Raw genomic sequence first — 27,547 nt, forward strand, 5'->3', positions numbered from 1 at the left:
CACCTCTGTCGGAAGAGGTTCAGGAGATGATTTTCAAAACCTCATGTATAAGTAGATCTTGGGATGACCAGCAAGAGCTGCTTGGTTTGGGATTCCACCTGTGGGGATCAGAACTTATCACACTGTCTCTGTCAGGGCCTAGGATGGGGATGAAGGCACACTAGAGAAGATACCTGGTAAAATACAACACACATGGCTACTGTCTGGGGACAGAGGACAGGCCCACACAGAAGCCAGGGTGAAACTTCAGTCAGTCTGGACCAGGAACACACAGGACCCTCCACATCAGCAAAGGCAGAAAGGTCAGCTCAGGCTCCGGTGGACTCAACTTTAACCCAAGTTCTCAAACCTCTACCACATGCTCAGGCCACACCTCCCTAAATAGTCCATTCTAGTTTCTAGTGATTTTAAGATTGAAAATTAAATTAACACAATGATCCACAGTCTTTCCTAGTCTCATGGTCTTTTTATTTTTATTGCTATTAAAAAGAACACCGCTGCATTGAAAATATCATTATACATATGTAGATATTCCATATTGAAATCACTGTATACTCTCAAAAGATGTATATAGACAGAAATTGTGTATGGTGAATCATATTACATATGCATTAGGATATTAGATATTTATAGGAATCCTATAGTGGATTATTTTATAAAGTGAAGAATAATTTTTGCAAATCAAATAATCATTCTTCCACTTGTTTATCCTGTACGTGAGTTGAGAAGGAGATGGTTGTTCTGAAAACCGGATATATCTGTAATGAAACTGTTCTTAAGTCTCATATTCAGCCACCCACCTCAAATGGCACTGGAGTTTAATGAAGGCATTTCAATGTTTATTAAAAAGTTGTAGCTATTATGTGTGCAGAGATCCTGTGATTAGTCTGACCCTTCTAGTTCTCTGTGGTTTGGGTTGGTATTAAATCAACTCAGTCTTTCTAGACCGGAAAGGCATGGATTCCATGTGGACAGGAGGCCTGAACATGCTTTACCGAGTGTCTGCGACAAGAAAGTGCACTTTGTTTTAAAGAAAACATATAGGATGCCCAACCTTGACAACTTATAAAATGGAAAAAATTCAGCTAATGTACTGAGTATGAAGACTCAAGGGGACTAGTATTCATTAAGTTGCACAGGCAAAGAAGGCCCTTGTATCCCAGCTTCCACAGACACACAAGATCTAAGGCACAGAGCACCAGGTGCTTGGGTTTGGAAGGGGATTTGGATGCCTTCTAGGCCCACACCTCGTGTGTTTGAAGTTTCTCTGTCCTAGTCCCATCAAGTGACCTATGGCGTAGGATTTAAGAAGTGGGTTTCCAGTGTTTGAATCTGAAGTCAGTCACTTACTAGCTCTAACACTGGGTACTCAGTGTATCAGTTTCCTTGTCTGAAAAATGGGGGCATTCATATCTAGCTTACAGATGGATAGAAAGAGCTTAGACCACACTTGGACATAGAACATGATCAAGCTATTAACACCTTGAGTCATACTGCGTGCAACTCCAGTTTCTCCTTCAAGCTCCTGCCATGCATTGAATGAAAGGAGGCAATCCTGTCCCTATCTGTGAGGCCTTTAATCCTGGGCTTCTCTAGCTACTGTGCAGGCTGCAATAGCATCCTGCTTCCCAGAGAGGAGGTAAGAATAGCCAGGCTCTAGGGCAGTGGATTAGTGGGAGAGCCAGCATTTCTGTTGACTCTGTTGCTATGCCCCACGGGTATCATTGACCCTCAAAGGGTCAGTGATTACCAGTTTCGGCTTGGGTTCTGCCAAGCCATCAGAGTTACATTAATGGGGCGGCACGTCATCACCCACCCTCCCACGTCCAAGTGCTTTCTGGGAAAACCCTGGAGCCAGAGGGAGCAGAGCCAGTAGCTTCGGTGACCGTTTGTTCCATGCCACAGAGCTGCCCTTGAGCAAATGCTGGAGTCTTCTCACTGGGGCTCTTCTTGCTGGCATTTAGCATGCCCCCATCCTCATCACCGGGCAGAGCCCACCCAGGAGCCCTCTCAGAACAGGACACTGCCTGGGAGACTTCCCAGCTGGGTTCTCCAGCAAATGTCTTGAACTGCTCTTGAGCAATCCTGGTGTCTGCCTCTGAAACAAAGAGGACAAGCAGGAAGGGGGCATCCCCCTTGACCTTAGAGCCATGCCAAGGCAGGCAAGCTCGGGGCCCTCACTGAGACCCACCTCCCGGGAGAGAAGGCCTGCTGACGCACTTTCTCTCATTCCTTTCCTCGTTTCTTTTCACTCAGTGGTGTGTATAATGACCTGGAAAAGGCAAAATTAAACTCCACTTTATTTTCATGTATTTGCTATTCTACCAAAATCAAGCCAAATCAAAAGAAGCTTTTCAGCCTCAAAGATGTTCCTTAACCTCTCTGAGCTGTACTTTTCCACACTATACTGATGATTCTAGTGCCTTTGTTGTTATGGGGATTCAGTGAGAAATACACATATCCACATGAAAATGAGTATGTGAATAGCAGCATTATTCACAATAGCCAAAAAGGGGAAACTTTTGAAACAGTCGATGTCCATTAGCTGATGAATCAATAAATAAAATGTGATGTATCCATACAGTGGAATATTATTCAGCTCTAAAAAGGAAAAAAGTACTGGTAGATGCTACAACACAGACCCACTTCAAATAAAACCCACTCATTTGAAGTGTATGATAGGTGGTTTTCAGTGTATTCACAGAGTTGCACAGCCATCATTACAATCAATATGAGAACATTTTCATCACCCACAAAAGAACCTGGTGCCCATTAGCAGTCACTCCTCATCGCCTCTTCCCCAGTCCCGGCAGCCACCAGTCTAACTCTCTTTCTCTGTAGATTTGCCTATTCTAACATATCATTTACATGGAATCCTACACTCTTCGGCTTCTTTCACTGGTCTAATGTTTTCTGTGTTGTAGAAATGTACCTGGAAAGTATTATTCTGCTCACCCTCACTGCTAAACAGAAGGCCCGCTAGTGTGGGAGATGCCTTTTCTTCCAGGGTCTACAGGAGAAGCTCTTCCTTGCTGCTGCCCAGGTGTGTTTGGGTGAAGCAGTCCAGGCTGGACCGTGGGCCCTCCCACCCACCCACCCACCCATCCACCTGCACCTGGGCTCCACAAGCCTGAGAATGGTGTTCAGTTATGATCCGGGGTTGGCAGCTCCAGGGTGAAGTCCCTCACACCTCCCAGTGCCAGAGGGCAGATCTGTGGGACGGGAGGAAAGTCACAGGGTCTCTCCTACTGCACCAGCCAAGCAAGAGCTCCCTCTCTCGGCTCTCCTGGGAGCTCGGTTTCATTTTCTCCTTCTTTCTCCTTCTTTCAGCACATCTTTTGTTTGAATGTTTTCAGGCATTTTGTTCCCTGCCCATAGCCCTTGTATTCCTGGAGTCAGCAGTGCGGATGTTCCAATTACCACTTGAGCCAGCACTTCCGGAGACTCAGCATGACCTCACAGACGAGCCAGAGCCCCACAGGCCCATTCAAAACCCCTCCTTGCCCCACATTTCCCCAGTGCCACTGCTTCCTTCTGCTCCCCACCCCGCACCACATACGCTAAGGAGAGAGAAGGATGGAAGGTGACTGGGATGGGGACCTTGCTGCTTTCTTGGGTGACAACAGGGCACAGAGTTGTGTGGAGTCCACATTCAAGGGCTCACGGGAGAATGACAGAAACCCCCCACTGTGCATGTCCAGAGGCTGGGCCCTTTCTCAAAGGCAGGGCTGGATGTTCCTCACTTACTTCCTGAATAAGGGCCACTATCAAGAACTAGAAAGAATGTCCCCAACCAGCACCTCTCAACATCCTCATCTGGAGTAGCACAAATCATAATGATCTGTTTGATGACACACCTGCAAGGCCAAACCTAGATCTTACTAAGTATTGTAGATGCATGATGGGTTTGGGGAAAGAAACTGAAGCACCTGGTGTTCTAAGAGTACTAATTCCTATGAAAAGAAACGAGGTGGTCTAGCTGGAGCGCACGTGCAGGCTCCCCACTGAGTCTCTGGCCTTGAAACACATGTCTGGAGTCAGGCCTGAATTCCACCTCTGCAGCTTACTGGTGCGTGACCCAGCAGCCTACCTGGGGTTTTTACAGAGCTAATTTCTCAATGTAATCGATTAAGCCTGGAAAACAAACAAACAAAAATGTTGCTAAGAAACGTAAGGAGCAATAAAAACCCTGGAGCTCATTGTGAACTATTTACAGTTTTTCTTTCCTTTCCTTTTCTTTTTTGTTGTTTTGGACATGACTGTCTTCCTGATTCACTTTTCTTACCCTCCCACACTTCCAAAAATTGTACCCATTTTCAGTGATGGGTTTATTCTTTTTCCCCAGCATCATTTGAGTCCTGACCTTTCGCACCTTGCCAAGGTCCCTGATCTTCACTGGAGCAGATGGAGAAAAGAGGATAGAAGGAAGACCTCTAGGAATTGCGATGAGATTGAAAACTGGCCTTAGCACTAACCAAAATACTGGCTCCCTGGCACCCAGAGGGTGTGAGGTCCAAGCTGCAATCCGCATTACGATTGAAGACGTTATTGCAAAGAGCCAGCAAATAAGGTTGGCAAAGCAAAGATGGGGCTCCACCGGTGCCTTGAAAGTAGTGAAGGGATAGGCTATAAGGCAGTATAGAGCTGGGCTTAAACACCACCTCTTCCACTTGTTATCAGAGCGAGTTACTTTGCTTCTCCAAACCTGAACGTTTAGAGAACATGAACATGGAAATAAGGAAATCTGTTTCACAGTGCTGAGATAGGATTAAGTGTCAGAAGGCCCAGTAGAGGATTCAGTATGGGGAAAGCCACAATAAATGCCGGGTACCTTCCTCGTTTAGCAGGGCTGAGGGGCTCTGATGAAGAGACCACATTCAAGGGCTGTGGACCCTTGAACGAGAGTCAGGATGAAGAGATCAGGACTGGGACAGCCAAAGACTGGGGTGGCACTTGGGGAACTCAGTTTTAACTCCCAGGTCTGGATTTGGGCAGGCAGCTCTCACCTGCCCGACCCAAGGACAGCACCACTGTGCCTGTGTGAGCTGCAGAGAAAATGCAGGAAGGATGCACAGTCCTGCTCCGGGCTCTTGCCAGGTCTTGGGAACTCTTCTCTCTCTCTCCCCTCATCCCCTCCTGGAGCCTCTTAAAGAAGGCTCTCCCACCAGAACTGACGGGCGGGAAAAGACAGCAGGCTCTGAGCTGCTTTCAAGGGGCCTGTCAGAGCATCTTTGTGTACATGAGGCCCAGAGGGAGAAGACTCTGTTTATCTGTCTGCTAGGGACAAATTAACGAAGTGGTGAAATCTGTGGATCAGAGAGAAAAAGATTGGCCATGAAACGATAAGATTAAATTACATGAGGAGAATGCAATTGTGCTAGACCAACTAAATTTCCTCTGAGGTTTGCATGACCAGCCTTCCAGACCCAGAGGCAGCCAGGGCACAAGGCTTTGTGATGGATGCCTGGCATGATCCTTTCTCTGAAAGCTCTTGGCTGGGGTTGCAGGTTCCATGGCCACTAGGCTGCGGTGAGAGGTGCATGTCCACCCTCAGAGTGCAGGACAGAGAGAAGACCGCAGAAGAGGGAGCAGGAGAGGGGCAGCTCCATGTGTGATATATGCGGGTACAGCACATCTGGGTATAGGCATCTTGGGCTGAAATTCCTACTCTAAAAAAATTTCCTAATACCATCTTCTTTTCCTTCTTAGCACTGAATACAAGTGAGTTGATACTGACTTTGTTCAATTCAGATCATCCTCAGCTCTGTCAATGGCACATTACCCTAGAGTCAAGTGAAACCTTGATTCACCCTTAATTCTTTTCTTCCTCTCACCCTCATAAGCAATCCATCAGCAAATGTTGTCTGCTTTTTCTGCAGAATATAGTCAGGACCTCTCTGTCCTCTTCTCTTCATCTCCTTTGCTGCCAGGCCACCATAATTCCTTGGCTGGGCTACAAAAATGGGCTCCTTGATCTGTCCACCGCCTCTCTCTCCTCCTTGTAATAGAGTCCACACCATCAGAGCGAGGAAGGAGTCCTGAATATCAGATCACGCTGCTGCCTTGCTGAGACTTCTCTCAGCTTCCCCTTGTTCTGATGACCTCAAGGCCCCATATAGCCAGGACTCTGCCACACTCCACAGCCCAAAGTCATCCCCGCTGTCACCTCACTCACTATGTTCCCGCCCCCTCTGCTCTGCAAGCCTGCGGCGCAGCTCCTGCCCTGGGCTTTGGCACCTGCTGCTTCCTCCTTCAGGGCTGCTCTGCTCTAGGTCTTCCAGTGTCTGATTGCTCCATGTCACTGGGGACCTAGCTCCATCACCACCTTCTTCGAGAGCCTTTCAGCATCCAATCTAAGGATCATCCGCTGCTCCAGTGGGAACTCCATCCTGTCTTGGCTTCTTCCCATCTCTTATCAAGAGTGGCTGTCAGGTTGGTTGTTTATTTCCCTGCTGGTGATGCGTTCACTGAGTGTCCATCTCCCCTCTACAGAATGCACCCTCCAGGACAGCAGCCCGTCTTGCCTTCCTCTGAATCCCCAGCATGCGGATCCACAGTGGAGACTCTACAGATCTTTCTTGACCAGGGTCAGTGCCCTTCCCCAGGCTGGGAGTGCCACAAGTGCAGGGACCCGTCAGCTGCATCCCTATGTTATACCCAACACTGCTCCTTGGGCCTCAGGGCTCTCTCCAAACAGAGAAGGCCAGGGAAGAGAGAGGCTACTTTTCTCCAAGTTGTAGCTGAGCTAGTTTTTCACTAGCTCACCAAACTAATGACCAAGGAAACACCCAGGGATGGTGTGGACACTGCATATGGTGGATTCATAAGTGCCAATGCTGACAGGCGGCAGGGACGAGTGCCTGTGCATTGGCTCGGGATGCACCTGGGAGCATTGCCCCCCTCGTCTTTTTAAGTTAAGCTTAGATTTTCTACAGTGAGTAATATAATACGTAGATCTCATGTATTTTGAACTCAATATTGTACCTGAAAACATACATTAAAATGTGTTTCTGGGTATTCATTTACATTTTTTAAAAATTACCCAATTTTAGCATTTATTGGCTTAGTCAAGGGTTTAAAAGTTTTAAAAAGTGCAAGAGCAGCTAAACCCTGTGCAAGAGCTTGGAGAAACTGCATAAAATATGGATTAAATAGAGTGGGCAAAGGGAATGTGAGAAGCTCCACGATGGCAAGGGATGGGAAGGGATGGGGAGGGTTAAGGAGGGATGGCAAGGGGTGGCGAGGGATGGGGAGGGATGATGAGGGATGGTGAGGGATGGGAAGGGATGCAGAGGCAAAGAACACTGGCGAGTAAGAGCAGCTGAGAATGAAGAGACAAGGAAATGCATGCTACAGACCAAGCAGAAGTGCCCAGAGAAAAACATCCACTCCTTAAGGAGGTTCACAACACATTCATGAGCCATACCATGAAAGACAGGTAAAAACAGTTAAATGTCAACTCTGCACCACCATATTTGATTGACAATTAACCTCTGTTCGAATGGTGCATGTCTCCGTGGCAACAGCTAGGGTTTGTTGAAGGAGTGAATGGATGAATGAATGAAAAATGGGAAGGGCGCGTACTTTTCAGAGTGATTTGAAGGTGAAGGAAGACAAGATATATAAAAAAGGCTGGCCAATAATAAATGTTCCATAAAGTTTTCGTGAAACTAGTTCGGTCAGGGCAGTTCTCCTTCTCATCCATGGACCAGAAATCACTGACATTAACGGATCTTACTATGTCCCAGGCAGTCTCCAGGGCTAAACTCGGTAGTTACAATCACTCTATGACACACAGCATTATTATTCCCAGTGTCTAGAGAAGGAGACCAAACACCAGAGGCTAAGTGATTGATCCAAGTTCACAGAGCTAGAAAGTTAGAATTTAGCCTAGTATAGGACTCAGCAGGTAGCTATGTGTCTACCTTGGGTTTAATTATTGGAAGAAACTCATTAAAACTAATCCTTTCCCATGTGACTTTCTTTGGCACAGACCTGAAAGGTGGTAGTGAATTTGCTACCAGACCCTTATCCCACCAGGCAAATTACCCCTCTTATGTGATTGAAGGCACATAAGGGGTTGATTTTACTCTACAGGATTGGGGTTAAATGGTGGGTCCCTTCTAGGCATGGAATTACCACAGGGGAAAAGGAGTGGACACTTGTTGAATCTCTGTCATGTACCAGCAACTGCGGTAGGGGCTCGGCAGAAATTATTTCATTCAATCTCACAGCAACCCCATGAAGCAGCTCTAGTTTTCTCTATTTGACAAGGAAGGGAACTGAAGTTTAGAGAATTTAAAGAACTCATATGAGGCTGAACTGAGGTAGGAACGCAGCTCTTTTTGAGACAGGGTCTTGCTCTGTTGCCCAGGCTGGAGTGCAGTGGTACAATCATAGCTCACTGCGGCCTCTTACCTCCCCAGCTCACAGGATTCTCCCGCCTCAGCCTCCTGAGTAGCTGGGACCACAGGCAAGTACCCCACTCCAGGCTAGTATATTGATTGTGGAGATGAGGTCTCACTAGGTTACCCAGGCTGGCCTTGAACTCCTGGCCTCAAGCAATTCTCCTGCCTCAGCCTCCCAAAGTGCTGGGATTACAGGCCTGAGCCACCGCGCCCAGCCGGAACCCAGGTCTTAACCCGATGTCTCCACCCCAAGTTCCCTGAAGATCTGGCCCAGAAGATGAGTAAATTCAGATGTCTAAGCCAGGAGAGAAAAGGAAGGAAGGCCTGGGGGAAAGGCTGGCCCTCCCTCCTCACCTCCCTTCCCTGCGTGCCCTCTCCTGGCTCGCCCTCCCTTCTGCATCTGTCAGGTCATCTGTAGTGGGAGCCGCCTGCGCTGGGCACTGGGGTACGGCCTTCACAAGACCCAGGAAAGTGGGGGAGCTGGGCAGGAAATTAAAAGGAGCCAAATAAACAGAGTAATTATAGATTGTGATAAGGACTTAGAAAGAAACAGTAACTAGAAGTGACCTTGAAAAGTACCCGTAAGTAGGCACTGGTGCTGCAGACGGCGCTGGCAGCAACGCGCAGGGGAGACAGAAGGCACGGCAGGGCCCACACTCGCCTCCGCCGGGCCTCCCGCTTACCAGCAGCAGCGCCCCCTGGCGCCTGCTGAGGGCGCTGCGCAGGGAGGTCGGCATTGATTTCAGAGGGGCGTCCGGAAGGACACCTGCCTGGCCTCAGACGGGGCAAGAGTCAGGCCTCAGATTTCTCATCTGTCAGATGACAATGATGCTATCTACTTCCCAGGGCCATCGTACAGGTTAAATGATGCAATGCTTGGGAGAATCCGGATGGAGGAGCCACACTATAGAAACATGACTTGGATTTATGGCAAGAGAGACTTCAGTGAGACATGAAGATGGGTTGACTGAGAGGCCGGCAGGACACTGTGGCAGGTGTCCAGTGAAGAATTCCATCCTGACAATGTGAAAGAGAGGCAATGACTGTCTCACATAAGTGCGTGACACTGCACAGGTTTCACTGTGTGAAATGCATATAGGAGTTCTTGTACAAATGAATTGATTTTTTTTTTTTAAGAAGTGACTTGGCCGGGCGCGGTGGCTCAAGCCTGTAATCCCAGCACTTTGGGAGGCCGAGGCGGGCGGATCACAAGGTCAGGAGATCAAGACCACAGTGAAACCCCGTCTCTACTAAAAATACAAAAAAATTAGCCGGGCGCGGTGGCGGGCGCCTGTAGTCCTAGCTACTCAGGAGGCTGAGGCAGGAGAATGGCCTGAACCCAGGAGGCGGAGCTTGCAGTGAGCCGAGATCGCGCCACTGCACTCCAGCCTGGGCAACAGCGTGAGACTCCGTCTCAAAAAAAAAAAAAAAAAAGAAGTGACTTAAGGGAAGGAAGATGTGACTTAAGGAACTCAGGAAGTCTCTGTGCTGTCACTAAGTCAAGGATTCCAGAAGATTCTCTCTGAAGGACAGTCACCAACTGGATTATTGAAAATTAGCCCACTGCCACCTCACAGGTGGGCCTTGTAACCCACATCAGCTGGACCAAGGGGCCTGGAGACGAAATAGCCTGGAAACAGGGTGACCCCAAGGGGCAGGCGGGATGCAAGCACAGAGGAAACAAGAAAATGCTGAAGGAAGCTGCTCAGAAAAGTAGAAGCCAAGTGGCTCTGAAACCCAGGTGTGACCACAAAGGAAGTGCCCTGAAGGCCAGAGACCCAGCTCCACTTAACAGCTATGTGACAGGTGCACGTCCAGCCCCTTTCCTGGTGCGGGAATTTCCCTATCTGGGAGCTGAAGATCATGTTGCTGGGGCCTGCCTGTAATAATACTTCAGAAAACACAAAAATACTCTATGCGCCACGTAGAGGATTATTTTTATGAACCCCAGGGCAGGGAGCATCCACAGCTCAGAGGCAGCACTGGCATCTCCCTCAAGTGTCCTGCCTTCTCTCCATCCCCAGGCACATGCAGGGCCCACGAAAGGCCCAGCATCTGCTCTCCAGTCACTGGTGAAATATGGGTGGCATTCACTGTGTCTGCGTTTGGAAATTAGCCCGCCTGTGGTCTGGTTGTTGGCATCCCTGGGGCTCCCTAACCCACATGGCTAAGCAAGCAAAGACAGAAACTCTGGTGCCGCCAGCTTCTGCCCACGGCGCTTTCCTGTGGTGGGGTGCTGACTGAGCGACTGACGCAGGGCTGCAGCATTCACTCGCAGCTGAGACCCAGCATCGGGGGCCCTAGTGGGGCTGGGGTCAATGGGGATGGTACCATGGAGGAGCATGAGCTGGGACATTTAGAACAGGAAGAGAAACATGCCGAGTGAGGAGGCAAGATGGGAGCAACAGGGCTAGTGGGTATCCCTGCGACCTCAGACAGAAAGGAAGCTGCAAGGGAGCTTGTACCCAGTGATTACAGGCTCATTGATGGCATAGACCCAGGCAACCTGAAGAAAGGCAGAATCAGAGTGATAGCCAGAGGTGACCGTCATCAGAAACATACCCCTGCTCTGGGAGCCGCTGGAGAGCAGGAGAACTGGGGCTCGCCTCCCTGGTGCAAGCCCAGGAATGAGGGCCTTGTGATAAGATTTCCAAAAACGCCAGCCCCGTGCCCTGCCTGCCAGTAAGCGGCCACCAGAACCCCTCCCAGAAAGAAAGATGCAGGCTCTGTGTCTGTAGAAGTTTGTGTCCATTTCCCGCTGACATGGATTCCTGCCTCTCCACACCCCTAAAGCCCAAGCTTCTTCCTGATTTCCAACCCACATCCTAACGGGTGAGGTTGAAGTCTCGTTTCCTCTGGCCTTCAGTGAGGAGGAGAAAACCAGCCTCTTCATAGATGAGAAAGCAGTTTCAACCCCCAGCTCTCGGCTGTGCTTCTCCGGTGGCTGCCTATTCCCAGCTTCAGGTCTCAGTGGATGTGGTCAGTCGCGTGGGAAGGGATTTGCCCGCTGTGCGCTGGGTGCCTGGGTCGCGCCACTCTCCTTGCTGCAGTGCCATCCTCCCGCTCTCTCCCCACCCCTTTCCCCACTGCTACAAGATACTTAAGGGGCATCTGTGTAGAAATCCAAATCTGTAAACACCACAGGCTGGGAAACGCCCAGCCAAAGGAGCAGGTGTGTCAGTAAGAAGCTGAAGAAAATCCGAGTGCCGCACGGGGTTTTCTCCACTCCCTGGCAGCCTCTGTCCCCAGCAGACGTCATCCTGTCTCTTCAGTGGTCAGCACTGCCCAGCCTGGGCGTGAATTCTCGTGCACAATGGATTCAGGCAGGACTAGGAGTGAAGGGCCCCATGCTGGAAAGGACTCTCAGACCTGGTCCTGGGGCACGCTCTGGGGGTCTCCTGACTCCCCTTCTCCACTTCCTCTGAGGGGATGGAGTATTGGGAGAGGAAGCAGCCCTCTCTCCTACCACTCCCCCCATCCCCCAGGGCTGCCCTTGAAGCAGACTGGGTTGGGGAGCCTGGTCGGTAGGTTAAAACGTGCTCATGCTCTGCCAGTCCACTGATGTGTCACGAAGCCACTCTTGTACCTGTCATCCCTACTCATCCTCTCCTGGGGACCGGAGCTTCTGCAGCACAGGGACTGTATCATCACACTTCACTAAGTCCAGCACAGCAGGGGCTTCCCAGAGGTCTTCTAAAGTGACCTTAGCCCATGCCTATGGCTTATCTCTGAACCCGATTCAAGCTCCCCATACTCTGTGCATAATTCATCAGCTGTCCAACACTTCCCTTAACAGCATCCAAATACCCTGATCCCCAAAATGGTCACATGCACCTTCCAGCATGAGACCAGGATTACCCTTATCTCTCTGAACATCTCATCGCTGCTCTCGGACTCCAAGGGGCCGCACACTTCACGGAGTCTTCTCTTGTGAAAAGACCCGCAACAGTTATTCACAGTTGCTGAGTTCTCCTGAGCTCCTCAAGGACAAATGGTAGATCTGGTTAAAACCAGAAAGCTCCCGAGAATGTAATCAAGGGCAACGAACCATGAGACTTCCCCTAGAGGCAGTCGCCTGAGAGAGCTTGGGCTGTTTTAACTCTGCAAAGACAGTATTAACCTGTTGCTTTCAACTGTGTTGGGTCGCACATTTAAATCTGCTCCCTGGGGATATGGTGACACACTGGGAGACCCCAATAAATACAATTCCTGAATCCCAGCCAAGAAACATTGGTGTGTGTGCAAGTGGAGGAGAGGGAGGGGCAGGAACATTGGAAATTCTAAATAAATGGAAAATTCTGGCTTGTACTTCACGGAGCATTCAAAAAGAATCTTCTCTTAGAAGCATGGGTGGGTCACATGCATCTAACCAGAATGCAAAGTTTACAAAGCATGGTAACGGCAGAACACAGCACAGGGCAGATACATGCATGCAGAGATGGACTCTGTTGCATACTGGGAAACCCATTTTGAAAAATAACAACAGGCTTCTTCTGAGAGAAGAAATTATTTATCCAAAACAGTGCTGGGAAAATTCAGATTTACATTTTACCTAGGGCCTTTGAGTTGTGTATTCCTGCAATGAGTGAGCTGGATTTGATGAGGCTTTACAATGATTGTTCAAAATTAGTGTTTCAATGCTCTAGTTTCTAATGGGATGCTTTTGGGTTGGGTTTTATATTTGACAGATAAGGACCTTAATAACAGTTTTTGAGAAGCAATTCCTTAGGGCAGAACATCTTTGGATCCTCAATAGTTTTGAAGCGACCTGTTCTCTGCACTATTTTTGGTTTCTTTCTGTTATTTTTCTAAAAAGAATCCGGGAGTTTCATGTGTAAGGGCATCGTTCTTTTTTCTGTTTGCTCACAGATTCTGACAAGGCAGTGGCAAGAAAGGCTGACACTTTGCACATCCTTCACAATCTTCTAAAAGGATGGCTTAAAATCATCCTGCCTGAAACAGGGAACAACCTTTGACCCTTAAGGTTTATTGTTACTTTTCTTTTTCTTTTCTTTTCTTCCTTTTTTTATTATTATTTTTTTTTATTTATTTTTATTCTTACTCTATCACCCAGGCTGGAGTACAGTGGCACGATCTCGGTTCACTGCCACCTCCACCTCCCGGGTCCAAGCGATTCTCATGCCTCAGCCTCCTAAGTAGCTGGGACTACAGGTGTGCACCACCAGGCCTGGCTAATTTTCATATTTTTAGTAGAAATGAGGTTTTTCCATGTTGGCCAAGCTGGTCTTGAACTCTTGACCTCAGATGAGCCTCAGCCACCCAAAGTGCTGGGATTACAGGTGTAAGGCACTGCACCAGGCCTATTGTTGACTTTTCTAGGGGTCTATCTTTTATATGTCTCTACACTAATTTTTTTCTTCAGCATTTTTTTGTAGATGTTTGTTTTTGCTCTGTTTTCTTTTTCCAATTTCTGCATACCCTGCTTGTTCATGATGATTTCTGAACAACATAATCAAGCCAACCACTTTTTGCTATTTCACAGCAGTACTAATACTATTCCTGAACCATATATATTTCAGGAGACAGAGCAGATTGAGAAGGCCTGGGCCCTTTTCTGTATTCTTTTGGCTTGAGCCTAGGTCATCACAGTCTTGAAAGTGGGAGGGTGAATGGAAGGAAAAGGCTCTGTGCCATTCAAGGTGTGCTCTTTTTGTGGCCTTTGGGAGTCTCTGGCTCCTGTTTCAGAGCTCCACTTCATCCTCGCCTGTCCCCATCACTCTCTGCAGCCGATCGGCCACCAGACCTTGTGCCTTCTGCCTCTTGGTAATCTCCTCCCTGATTACCCGGCCGTGGTCTTACCCTACTCCAGTCCACCTTGCACTTTGCAGGCAGAGCAACCCTTCCACAACGTAAACAAGATCTTACCCTGGTTCTCACCACCTTCCAGACACTGCCCAAGATCCTCAGCATCACATACTAGGTCCTTCATCATGGCACCCTGCAGCTTCCCTCACCCCTCCCCTGGTCACCCACCCTCAGCCACACCAGCCTGGTATTCCCTGTATAAGCCGTGCTCTGTCTCATGCTTGCATATTTTTGCAAATGCCATTTCTTTGTTCTAGAATGTTCTTCTCCCTGCCTCCAGTAGGCCCCTTCCTGCTCACCCAGGGCATTTAGGATCATGCTTCCATGAGGTCTTCTATAGGAAAAGTATGATGTACTTTCCTGTGCAGGCAGCAATGATACCATGAGCTACGTTTTTGTGTTGCAGTCCCCACTCATCATGGTGTCTCTCCCACTAGCGTGTGACAGTTTGTTTCCATGCACATATCCCCTAGCCCAAGTGCCTGCCCTCCAGAGCAGTGTTTTCCAAGCCAATCAGTGGTTTCCCAGGACCTAGCACCCCAAACACAATGAGTTCTCATTACACGCTTGTTGAAAGACAAATGAAGAAAAAAACCTGTATCTATAATAATAATAGTCATGAGAAAGACAAGAATGAAGAGAAGACAACAGTCATCATTGGCATCCTAAAGTGTGGAGCCAAGGGGAGAAACATGTGGGTCACCCTCAGGATCAAACTGCCAGGCCAGAAGCAATTCCACTGAGAGAGCACCAGGAAGCCTTCAATGCATGGAAACCCTGGGGCAAGTAAAAGGCAAAGCATGTGAGTCGCAGCTGAATCCTTGGACAATCACTGAGCTGTGACAAGGTCCAGGGTAGACTTGTAACCTAGCACAGAAAAACACATTACTGAGGAAAGAAAAGGAACATGCATGGGAAATTTTGAGTCTTAGCTCTTCACAGCAAAGCATGCTTGGCAATTACAAGCTTCTTATATTAAAAAAAAACAATCAGGCAAACCAAAAGTCACTAACAGCATTAAAGATCAAGACCCACTCACAAGGAATTCACATACTCTGCTTCTTTGCAAGTGCAGTCTTGCACCTACAATGACTTGGTGCACCTCTTTACACAGAAGAAATCCACCTTCATGACTTGAGTATTTAAAAAAAAAAAAGCTTTTCTGATGGCCCATACATTCCCAGATATCCCTGCTCTTAGAAGCTGAAGCTTAGTGAGAATCCATTTACACTAAACAATGCAGAGTAAGACAACACAAGCCAAGCCCACGACTGAAGGGAGCCCACAAAGACTGCGCAGCTCGTCCAATGTAACCAAAGATTCTAACTGCCCTCCAGCCCCAGGGCCAAGGAAAGGCCCAGGGAAGGCAGCGTGCAGCTCGCAGCTAATAATCTAGGTACAACCAGCAGATCAAAAGCATCCAGTGAGGGACTCTGCCAAGTTTCTGTCCATAACGGATCCTTTGCACAATCATGATGTTTTGCTCCATTTTGTAAGCCCAGCTAAAAGGAGAAAAATCCAATCATTTTTCCTAAAGGTTGCTAGTTGAGAAAGACCAACTCCTTTTAAGTGCCTATGCACCAAATCTGTAAGATACAGATACTGAGAGAAGGGGCTCCATACCTGTTCAGAGCAGAGATAAACAGTTGGCATTCACTGGTATACAGCAATTGTCACAACAGTCATTAGGGAGCTGAACAAATGTTGAGAAATCCAAATGTATTCATTCAGAATGGTGCAAAATTCCTATGAAGTCCTACGTCAGGAAAGGAAAGAAAGACATTTGGGCGAAGGTAATCAAAATGTCTTGCTAACTCTTGCCTTTTCCCGATAGATGTTTTCCGTAATAGACCCCACGAGCACCTTGATCCTCTACCTTAAAGATGGAAAAGGCCTGGCAGAGGTTGTGTTACTAGGCAAGGTCTTGCTACAATTGAAAGGATGCCACGGGAGATGAAAACCCTACATACATCTCTGCCGCCAAAAGAAGACTTCGGATCCAGGCATGATGCAACCAAAGATTCTTACTGCCCTCCAGCCGCAGGGCTGCGGAGTGGCCCAGGGAAGGCAAGATGTAGCTCACAGCTAATAAATCCAAATGTAACCAGCACATCAAAAGCATCCAGTGAGTGAGTTAAAACCGTGCTTCTATCTATCCCCCCAGAAGTGGACAGACAAGTCTGCCTAGATTTGAGGTGGGGAAAAGAGGTCTAAATTTTCACAAGAATTAACTTCTTTTTCCTACAAAGAGACAATGAGGTGTTTCTCCTCTTACCTCATGGATTGCTGGAGTAAATGTAGAAACAAAAACTCATTTTCTTGGTCTCCAAGAAAGCAGCCAGATTCTCGATGTGAGCAAGTCCTTGCACCTTTGATGCAAGAGTTTGGATGTGCTGGGTGAGGGTACCTGAGGCCCTGTTGATTTTATGAGTCTGTGGGCCAGCTCAGACTGGCTACCAACTCATCTGTATGCAACAGCTCTCAAAGAACATAGTTTACTTTATAACCAGATCCAACAAGAGTAGGCGTGCCAGTTAAGTGGGTGAGATACCAAAGGTGTTGAGCTCCCGAGGCTAACTAAGAAGGATTTGTTTATGGACCCCTGGCTTGGAACCAGAAGGCTGGAATGCTTATGTTGATGGTGTCTAAGTCAGAGGCATGAGGTTGAACATGTGTGCACCTGGGGCTGGATGTTACAGGGCAGGGAAGTAGGAGTCCCCAGGGAGCCCCTCACCAGTGTCTCCTGTCCTGTGAATCATTCAGTGGCCCTAGAACAGCAGTCCCCAAACTTTTTGGCACCAGGGACGAGTTTCATGGGAGACATTTTTTCCATGGACCAGGGAGGTGGTGGGGGAGGATGGTTTCAAGATGATTCAAGCGCATGGCATTTATTGTGAACTTTATTTCTACTGTGTTTATTTATAATAATTACTTTATTTCTATTACATTCTATTATATTCCTTATTTCATTATATATTATATTCTATATTATACTATATATTATATTCTAATATATAATTAAATAATATTCTATTCTATTATATAATATTATAGAATGAAATAATGAATATAGAATGAAATAATGAAATATTCTATTCTATTATAGAATATAATAGAAAAAAATTCTATTCTATTCTACAAAATAATATTCTGTTATATTCCTTATTTCATAATATATTATATTCTGATATATTATATAATATATTCTGATATATTATATCTAATATATAATTTATATTATATTATGTATTATATATTATATTACATATTAGAATATAATATTGTATATTATATATTTTATATATTATATACAATTATATAATAATGAAATAATTATACAACATCACCATAATGTAGAGTCAGTGGGAGCCCTGAGCTTGTTTTCTTGCAACTAGACAGTCCCATCGGGGGTGATGGGACATAGTGACAGATCATCAGGCGTTAGATTCTCACAAGGAGCACACAACCTAGATCCTCAAATGTGCAGTTCACAAAAGGGCTCACGATCCCGTGAGACTGTAATGCCGTTACTGATCTGACGGGAAGCAGAGCTCAGGCGGTAATGTGAGTGATGGGGAGGGTCATAAATACAAATGAAGTTTGCTCACCTACCGCTCACTTCCTGCTGTGCAGCCCAGTTCCTAACAGGCCACAGACCAGGTGTGGGGACTCCTGCCCTAGGTCAGGCTGACCTGACTTTCCCTTGACCATTCACCAGCCAGCCTGTCCCGGGCAATGCAGAGCTTCACAGCACAGACTTTGCACTACACTGGTGGGGCTGAGACCGTGGTCTACCAGCTGCAAGTTACCAGGCTCCCTCTGACGTTCCTCACCTGGGCATCTCCCCCAACAAAATCCTGGCACTTTTAATCCCCTCTTGGCATCTGCTTCTCAGAGGCTCTGGACTGGCACATGAGGCTATTCAGATGGGATGTGAACTGTCAGAGAGCTTGGCAGGAGGCCCTTTGGAGTCCCACAGAACAACTCAGGAAACGGGGGCTTCCCTGACCCAGTGTCCAGTGTGGAAGCCCCGGGAGCAGGCATTGTGACCTCCCCACCGGTGTGGGCTGAAAACATGTCTTTGACTCTCGCAATCCAGCAGACTGCTGTGGAAATACAAACACATACACAGAAACATGTGTCTGCCCCAGGTAAGCATTCATCCTCACAGAATAAACCCGAAGCAGGGAAAAGAAGTGTTTTTCAACTACCTCATTCATTTGCAAGGCGGGTACCTTTTGCACAAAGGAGCCAGAATGTCTCATTATTATGCAGACCAGGGAGTTATCCTACCTTCATCCCCCACTCCTTGCCCCCTACCTTCAAAACTGGGCCCTTTTGGACCTGCTGGGAATGAGAAAGAGGCCTGTTGCTAAGCAACGGGGAGGGCAGGAGATGCATTCTACCTGTTCCACAAATCCTAGTCTTAAAGCACAAGCGATAGCATTTGCCCTGATGGAATCCTACACCTTCCAGTACCCCAGCGGGATGCGCTCTCAGTCCTTCCTCCTAACCACTGTCTTCACGGAGAAATTCTGCTCCTGCTCTGGCCCCTGGCAACCGCTTCACTACCTCTGTAGCCACGAGACAGCGTGAGTCCTCCACGGTGGGACGGCGTGTGACAATGAGGAGACAAGCCAGCTCCTCTTCCCCTGACTCTGTCCAGCCCCTCTGTGCTGTGTAGCCTCACTGGGTTCCCAACACTGATGAGTTTATGCATCCAACATTTACTCCTCAGACTGGACCTGGAGCCTCCCGCCTCTGGACCTGAGCAAAGACCAGAGTCAACAGATGGTTTTCTTTCCCGTTCTCTTAAAGAAGTTTGGAACATTTGAAATACATTATCCTATTCATGACTAATATTCCAACAGGAGTCATTCAGATAAACAAAAAGCCTTTGCAGGTGCCTGTCTGATTTAGAGGATAGTAGCACATTCCCATTCACACAACAGAGGGGCCGGGAGCCTCTGAAAGAAGACCTGATGTGTGGGGCTGGAAACAGGAACACTGGTTGAAAGTGCCTTTAGGAAACAGACTCCCCAGCCTAGGGTTTGAGGTTGACTCTGGAGAAACCCAGGAAGGGTATGGATTTGGGTTCTGCATTACTTAGGGCAGGGGGCAAGGCATATCCTGGAGACTGAGGGGGTTGTGTGAAAATCTGCGTACAGGATGACTGACCCATGACTCCCTTCCTCTACTCAGCACGCAGGTGCCTCATCCCAGCCGCAAAGGACTCTTTAGGGAAATCCAATGGGCTGAGAGGAAAGACCTCCCAGTACTGATGCCTGGGTGTTCCTCCACCTGGCAGGACCAAACGCAGCCCTCTCCCTCACAGCTTCCAATGAGCTGACTAGGGGCACTTTCTTAAATGACAGGCAGCCAAGTGTCACCAGACATTTGAGGAAAGGCTTTCACATGAAAAAGAAAGGTCAAGGCAAACACAGAAAGGAAACGAGTAAGTAGAGGCATAGCATAATTTTCTAAAACCCTCAACTACCTTCAGAGAAAAAAGATGATATTATAAATGTCAAACAAGAAGCTAGAAAAAAAGACTCCAAGAACAAGAAAGAGCACTTGGAAATTTAAATATTAGAGCAGATAAAATGATCTGAAAATAAAGCTAGGAAAATCTCCCAATATTCTTTGTTAAGGGACAATAATAGGGGAGAAAAGATAAGAAAAGGATAGAATCCGTGCAGGAGAGTCAGCATTCACAGGATGATAGGAGGTGGCAGCCGTGAGAACGTACCTGGCCAACTGGCAGCTGCAGCTGCTGAGGCCCTCCACAGCCTCTGCTCCATGCACACACTCTGGGAGCTGCTCCTGGTCACTGAGTGAGGCAGAGCACCAAGGCAGGCCAGTTCTTGGAAGAGGTAGGCTCTCTGATGGGGCTTCAGCTCCACGACAGCTGTCCCCTACGAGATGCACCCTCCAATCCTCCCTCCCTCTCTCCTTTGCAGGGTTCAGATTTGCTGCCCCAGCCCCCAGCCTCTCTTAGATTCCTCCCCACACTCTCTCACCACCATCTTCCTTAACAAAATCCTCTCATGTTTCATCCTGTCCTGGCATCTCCTTCCTGGAGGACCCAGACTAGTACTACAAGTTCCAGAAAGAAAGAACTGAAAAAATAAAAGGGAGAAATTATGGAGGAATTGTATATATTATTTTAGTTTCTCAAAATGAAGGCCACAAGATTCCAAATTAAAAGAGCCCACTAAGAACTCTGAACAAAAAATGTCAACCACATCAAGGCAATCTCATAAAACTTCAAAACACTGGAGATAAAGCAAGAGAAATATATTGCACATCAATGATTATGAATAATTGTTCACCAAAAGGGTACTTGAATCCCCAACAGCCACACAGGATGCTACAAAAAACAGTGGAGCATTTTCAAATTGAAATGTTGAGGGAAAATAATTCTATGCCTAGACTAACCCTCAATTAAATGTGCAGGTGGAATAAAGACTATTTCAGATGTACAAGGTTCAAATTACCTCTTCCAGACCATTTCCTAGGAGATGACTAGAATATGCATCCACTAAAGAAAGGGAAGAACCCCAGAAAGTGGGACACAGGAAATCCCAGACACATGGGCTCCCGCACAGGCAAGAAGCAAAGGGGCTTGCCTGGGTGATGGTGGAGGGCCACCCTGCAGGACATCTGCCCAGCTGACCCCGAGAATAGCCAGCAAGGAGAGGTGGCCACCTCCCAGGAAAATGGAACAGATTGAATTGCCCATATGTGTTAAGAGGGTGTTTATGGTTCTGAAAGAGATTTTCAGGATGAATCAGTGATAGACATATAGAGAACTATGTAAACACGAAAAGGAGAACATTGTTAACTCCACTAAATGCAAACAATTTTAAAGGAGAGAAAATGTACTTATAATACCCTAACTTGGTTCAGCTGTGAACAATATTAGAGTTATCGGAATGCAACATTGAGTATTGATCTAATAAAATGTCTGATCTAGCTATATGGGAGTGTGGAGAGGAATATAGAGGGGATAATGTGAACAAGAGCCTTTTTAAAGGTTATATGTAGATTACTTTAACAACAGTAAAATTTAAAGGCACAGTCCCTTTTTATCTTTTAATAATTTACAATGAAATGAGGCAAGACGAAGCAAACGCCCTGATGGTGGGTCTCTATGCTGTGCACTGATCATAGGTCTCTATGTCGTTCAGAAGGAGCATCTGATTTGCCCTGAACCACAGCTCCTGGAGCCCTGGGAGTGGATGCCATCCCCCCACACCCCAATACACCCCAAGTAAGAATGGCACCGTAACTAATGCTGAGTGACTCGCAGGTATCTTCTCCCAGCATCCATTTTTGGGTGGGGGGAAAGGAATGAATCCTCTGGGTACAGTTTTTTGACATTTCCCCTATTTTCTCCCACAAGCCCCTTTAAAGATTTGGCTGAGGACAGACACTTTTTTCAGAAACGCAGCTCCAAGACGAATGCTCGTATTTGGACAGTGTGGTTGTGCTTTTTTTCTGGTGGATAGTATTTCCTCTCCTTGACTCCAGCTCCAAGGGAGGGGTGATCTTGTTTAGTGATGTGGAAAACATGCTTGGCAGCCATGAGAGTCAGACAGGAGGAGCCAAGCAGTGTCCACTGGCGAGTCTCATTGATATATGACTTCGTCACCACAGTCGCACGCGTTTTGCAAAACTAGCTCACTGACATGTGTTCAAACACAATGAGACTGAGTTGCATCTTTGCTTCATGTAGCCACAAACCTACAAGCGGTTTCCCATCCATACATAAGGAATCCCAGGTCACTGCTCTCTGCAGATGCTGACCTGTGAGTGCCCTTCTTTGATTGAGGAAAGGCAGCCATGCAGATGACACCACCAGCAGCAAGGCACATCACCTTACAGGCCCTCCTAAATGGAACAGGACAGAGGGACTCTGCTGGAATAGGCTCTTCTACCTTTGAGGCCTGATTTTCTTGTCTGGTGAAAGAGTGATGGTAAAATCCAAATGTGTTTGCGACAGAGGAGAACTGGATAATCCGCTGAGATGACAAGAAGGAAAGAACACTGCTATACACTCTCACAAGGGAAAGGTTTTGAGAAAGTCACATGCAAGAATAAAAATGCTTTCCCTCCGAAACCTGGCCTGCCACTGCAGATGAAAGCATCTCACTTAGTGAGAAATTCCAGGTTGAAGGCCTTTCTTTGAAAAAGAAATCTAACTGAATGAAGGGAAAATCTGGATGATTCCAATTAATTCATCCAAAGCTTTTTGAGGGCCTTGCTAAATAAAAGGCAGCAGGCTAGGCACTTTAGGAGTTGCAACAATGATAAAACATGGCCCTTGCCCTTTAAGAGTTGAATCTCTTATAGAAGGGAGGACAGTCACAAACATCACAAGGCATAAACGCATAGGAAGGGTTACGAATATACAGAAGATCCGTCCAGCTGGGGAAATTGGAGAGGCTTCACAGAAATGGTGCTGTTGAACTGGACACTATAGAAAGATAAAATTACAACAAGTGGTCATGGAAGGTGGGGAGGAGAGGAAGGAGAAGCAGCTTGGAGGCCAGAGAGTAAAGGGGGGACTAGTCAAGAGGAGAAAGCCCGGCTTAAAAGAAGACGTGCTGGTGGACAAGGCAGAAGGGTAGATGGGAACAAGGTGGCAGGACCTGCTGTGCTGGGCAGGGTGACCTTTCATCCTTCCTTAACTGTGGAGACCCCTCCACAGAGGCACTGTGGCCTCCTTCTGGGGCAGGGACAGGCTCTTGGCATGCAGGAGCCGGGGCGAGGGTGGCGGGGGCTTTCTGTAGGAGGATGCTCACCACTTCTCTTTGTTTCTTATTGTCTATCTCGAGGAGCTTTGCCATGTTTTACCCAGAATTTCGTATTTATAAATATTGTTTCCTATTTTGACATCCCTAGTAGGTTTTTGACAGATACAAAATTTTTCCTTCTCTGGGATATTGTGCAGACACATCCCATAGCCCAAATCTCACACCCAAAGACACACAGCAGGTTATTCACGGAGCCCCGACACTCACGCCAGTCCAAAAGGGCATTCCACAAGGAAGAGAAGGAGCCGGGAGCCCTCAGGCTTGGCCTCATTTTGCTGTCTGCCAGGCTTTCTGCAAAAAGACGAGGTCCCTCTGCAGTGCCCTGAGGCCTGCTTGCCTCTCAGAAATGCCCTGGAGACTAAATAGATTCTAGTCAGTTTCCCTGAAGCAAGCGCTTCATCAATGCTAAGCGGCACGGTATTTTTCCATCTCCCCACCGGTAGAGATGAATAGGGCGCCGGCGCCGCAGGCTGTTCCCTTTAGGTAGACCGCGTGGAGCGCCCGCAAATGGACTTGATAGCGCTCTCCTGGGAACGGAAGCTTCCCGGACTGTGCACTTTTAACCCTGCAGGTTCTCAGCTGTCTGCCGTCAGAAGGAAAGCATTCACACTGCAGCTCCCGGAAGACTGCAGCCAGGACGCTTGGGTTTCCACCACCGACTCCTCTGCTGAGGGCCTGCTCCACGTTCCGGACGGGCTGCTACAGGTTTCGGAGGGAAAGCATTTTTATCTCTTGCATGTGGCTTTCTCAAAACCTTTCCCTTGTGAGAACATAGAGCAATGTTCTTTCCTTCTTGTCTTCACAGTGGATTATCCAGTTCCCCTCTGTTGTAAAGACATTTGTATTGAGCTAGAAGTGACTTTTGTTTGGTTTACAAGTGCTGAAGAACCCTTATGTTGGGAGGCTGAGGCAGGAGAATCACTTGCAACTGGGAGGCGGAGGTTGCAGTGACCGAGATTGTGCCATTGCACTCCAGCTTGGGGAACAAGGTAACACGCGTGTGCACAGGCGTGTACCGTAGCTTTCCTCCCAGGAAGCACAGGAACGAGACTCAGCGGTGAGCCCCTTAGGTGAAGACGATCCGCCTGCTCACTCTGGAGTTCACAGACCCTTTGATGTTACTCTATTGTCCGGATCTCTTTTGCCTGTGAGGGAGGCGGAGAAGTATTTAGAGATGAGGAAGCAGAGGTTTAGCAAGAGGTGCTCCCGGAGGGCCTTGAACACCCTTCCTAAAGGGGTCCTGGTGTTGATGGTGAGACGAGGGGTCAAGGCTGCACTCAGCCACTAACTCTGGGAACCTAACTGCTCAGTATTTTCCATAGCTCGGTTCCACACCAGCAATCTGAAAAGCCTTGGACCGCCACTCCCCGAGCAGCTGCTTCCTGGAATGCAAAGAAAGGTTCATAGATTCACAAACTCCCTGCACTGGAAGGGAATGTAGAAGCCACCTCTGGGCCGGGCGCGGTGGCTCACGCCTGTAATCCAGCACTTTGGGAGGCCAAGGCGGGCGGATCACGAGGTCGGGAGATTGAGACCATCCTGGCTAACACGATGAAACCCCGTCTCTACCAAAAATACAAAAAATTAGCTGGGCCTGGTGGCGGGAGCCTGTAGTCCCAGCTACTCTGGAGGCTGAGGCAGGCGAATGGTGTGAACCCGGGGGGCGGAGCTTGCAGTGAGCCGAGATGGAGTCAGTGCACTCCAGCCTGGGTGACAGAGCGAGACTCCATCTCAAAAATAAAAATAAAAATAAAAAAAGCCACCTCTGGCCTGTCCATATTTCCTGTGCTTTTTGCCTCAACAACATCCACCCAAACACTCCAGCCTGCCAAGAACCTTCTTCACATGTACCCCTCGGGGCTGGCCCTCTGGAGGTGTGCTCCCACCAGCCCAAGTGAAGTCGGACCATCACCTCCTTCATGCTAGACATCTTGCTCCTATTAATGCCCCTTAGAACTCATAGAGTGATTTTTATTGAGCTAGAAGTGACTTTTGTTTGGTTTACAAGTGCTAAAGAACCCATATGTTGGGAGGTTGAGGCAGGAGAATCACTTGAACCCAGGAGGTGGAGGTTGCAGTGACCGAGATTGGGCCATTGCACTCCAGCCTGGGCAACAAGGCAACGAGAGTGAAACTCCGTCTAAAAAAAAAAAAAAAGAAAAAGAAAGAACCCATATGTTCCCCAGCCTGCACCTTCACGGCTAGTTGGCAGTTGACTTGCCCAAGAGAACGTGGATGACAGACAGAGAACCAGCGCTCAGATCCCAGACTCCACCTCCACTGTGCTATGGAAGCATAAATACTAAGCAGATCACAAAGACAAAATACTCTCTCTCAGTCTTTGAACATTCAGGAATTGGGACAAGGAACTTCGCAAACCTCAGGGAAGACCTACAATGTCTGCTCCCCAGTGTCTGGGCTTGATGGTGAAATCACAAGGGCAGTTTGGAGAGCGTCTCCTCTCCCCCCGTCCCCACTCCTTTCACATTTCTCTCGTTTTTCACACATTAGCTAAAAAAACAAAACAACAAACAAAAACAAAAACAAAAACAAAAAAACCTGATAATGTCTACGAAAAAAATGTGGGCAACTTACTAGAAGTTTAAAGAGTAAATATATACAAATAAATCTCTGGGAAAGGCTGGCGTGTGTGTAGGTCATCTGAGCACTGGGGCAGAGATGGCTGTCTGGTAGGCTGGAGTGATGAATACAAATAGGCCAGGAAGATGGGCCAAGAGCCTCACGGTGGCTTCACCACAGAAATTCGACTTTTCATTCTGAGGATCTGGCCTCACTGCTTTCCTGACCTCTGTCACCAGCAAGCAGAGGGAGACAGCAGCCTCCCAGAGCCTTCTCCATGAAGGCTTCCAACCCCCAAGTCAGTGGTCACGCCCTCCTCCCCTAACTCTTGCACTCTGGCAGGACTTTGTTGCTACTTCTCAAGTTGCTTTTATCCGTGATCATGGCTTTCTCCTTTACTGGCTTGAAGTCCTAGGAGGAGGGTAGGTACCTCCTCTGAGTCATTGTTGTATGTTCCCAAAGATCCTCACGCTCCAGAGCTCCCAAGAGTGATACCTGTCCAAAGCATGAATGAAGGATGACTAAAATTGTGTCTTCCCTTTTCTTTGTCTCACCCAACCTGCTAGTCCGGGATGCCTGTTCCGCTGCAAAGTGTCACCACCCTGACCCAAGAAAGTCTTTTCCAAGAGGTGCCCGCTGGGGTCTCACACGTACTCAAGATCAAGGCATGAGTTGCTCAAGGTGTCAGATCCACAGAGCCCACTGCGCCTTCCATGGTGGTGCCAGGACACGCAGGAGGCCTGTACTGTGCTGTCTCTGGCGGAGTGAGCAGGGGAGGTACTTTTCATTCTGTTTCTGGAGAGACACCAAGACCCACATCTGCAGTGGGTTGGGCTGAGGACAAAGCTGAGTGGCCCCTATACTGTGTGCATAACCCACCCCTCCGCCTCCTCTCTGAAGACCCAGGGTATTACCAGGTTATGATGGTCTGGCTGATGGTCTTCACGGGGGGCTACAATCCCTCCAGCAGCCAGTAGATCCTGGGAGGACCACCCGCCACTCCCTCAGTCATTGCCAGACCTGTCAGATTCCCACAGAGCAGGCGGTTCAAGCTGGGACCTCTGACCAGAGAAGCAACAGATGGTGATGGCCCTGCTTCTCACATTCCTCTGTGGAGAGAGGAGATCTGGGCTGGGGGGTTGGCAGGGAGTGAGGCCAGAGAACCATGCTGGGGCCCTTTGGCAAGCTAAAAGCAGGGGCTCAAGAGGGATCCCGAGCTCTACATTGTGGTCAGCACTGGCCTGTGTCTTTCTACGGTTCCATACTTCAGCATTTCACTTTCTTCCAGATCCTCAGTTGCCTCACACGTGTCCTTATAACGTCTGAAGTCAAAACAAGTAGGGTCACACGTTCCCAGCTGGTCAGCCCGTGTGCTCACTGAATGCTGGGGGGAAGTGGGCAGGGCCAGGCAGGTAGCAAATTCCCCTTGCGCAGATACTCGGCGCGCACCTTCGCCCGGGCTCTGGAAGTGGTCAGCTTCCGCAAAGACAAAGCAGTGCAGTGACCTTGAAGTCAACGCCCTTCAGCCACATTAGATGATGTGACCTGCCCCACTCCTTACCATGCTGCTCAAAGATCCACCCACAGCTGGTGCCGTGGGACAGTCTTTTTGGCATGCCCAGGGCCTACGGGACCAACTGCAAACCCCAGGCCTCTCCAGAATACCCTAGAACTTCCAAAGAGTGGGTCTCACTGGCCTTTTGGCCAGGGTCCCTGCACTCTTGCTGAGCCTGCAGTGCCTGGGGGACTATTTCATGAGGATTCCATTCAGGGGAAGGAGACGTGCTTTAGAATAAGGGCCCCACACTTCAGGGTGACAGCCTCAGGGAGCTTGGGTAGTAGGAAAAACACTGAATTTGGATCTGCAAATCCGGGCTCGAGGTCCGCCTTTGCCGTGTCTCAGCAGCCTGACCT

The 27,547-nt window shown here is 48.2% G+C and overlaps 1 protein-coding gene across 5 annotated transcripts in view; it reads right to left on the reverse strand.

The window, feature by feature from the left end:
• The window catches only part of KCNJ1 (potassium inwardly rectifying channel subfamily J member 1), a 67,587-nt gene that overhangs the window by 12,701 nt on the left and 27,339 nt on the right, over positions 1–27,547 (reverse strand). The window contains exons 1-2 of one of the 5 annotated variants that reach the window (XM_005580153.5): positions 16,510–16,633; positions 15,858–15,990 (exon numbers count right to left, since the gene is read on the reverse strand). The exons of 1 other annotated variant lie outside the window; for it this stretch is intronic. In XM_005580153.5, the coding sequence (XP_005580210.2) occupies positions 15,858–15,887 (30 nt within the window). In that variant the 5' untranslated portion in view covers positions 15,888–15,990; positions 16,510–16,633. Of the gene's footprint in view, positions 1–3; positions 174–12,266; positions 12,411–15,857; positions 15,991–16,509; positions 16,634–27,547 lie in introns of those variants that run through there. 3 more of the 5 variants (XM_065529223.2, XM_015435333.4, XM_065529224.2) reach the window with 3 other exon arrangements.

Source organism: Macaca fascicularis, chromosome 14 (genome assembly GCF_037993035.2).
Source record: "Macaca fascicularis isolate 582-1 chromosome 14, T2T-MFA8v1.1".
Lineage (NCBI taxonomy): Eukaryota > Metazoa > Chordata > Mammalia > Primates > Cercopithecidae > Macaca > Macaca fascicularis.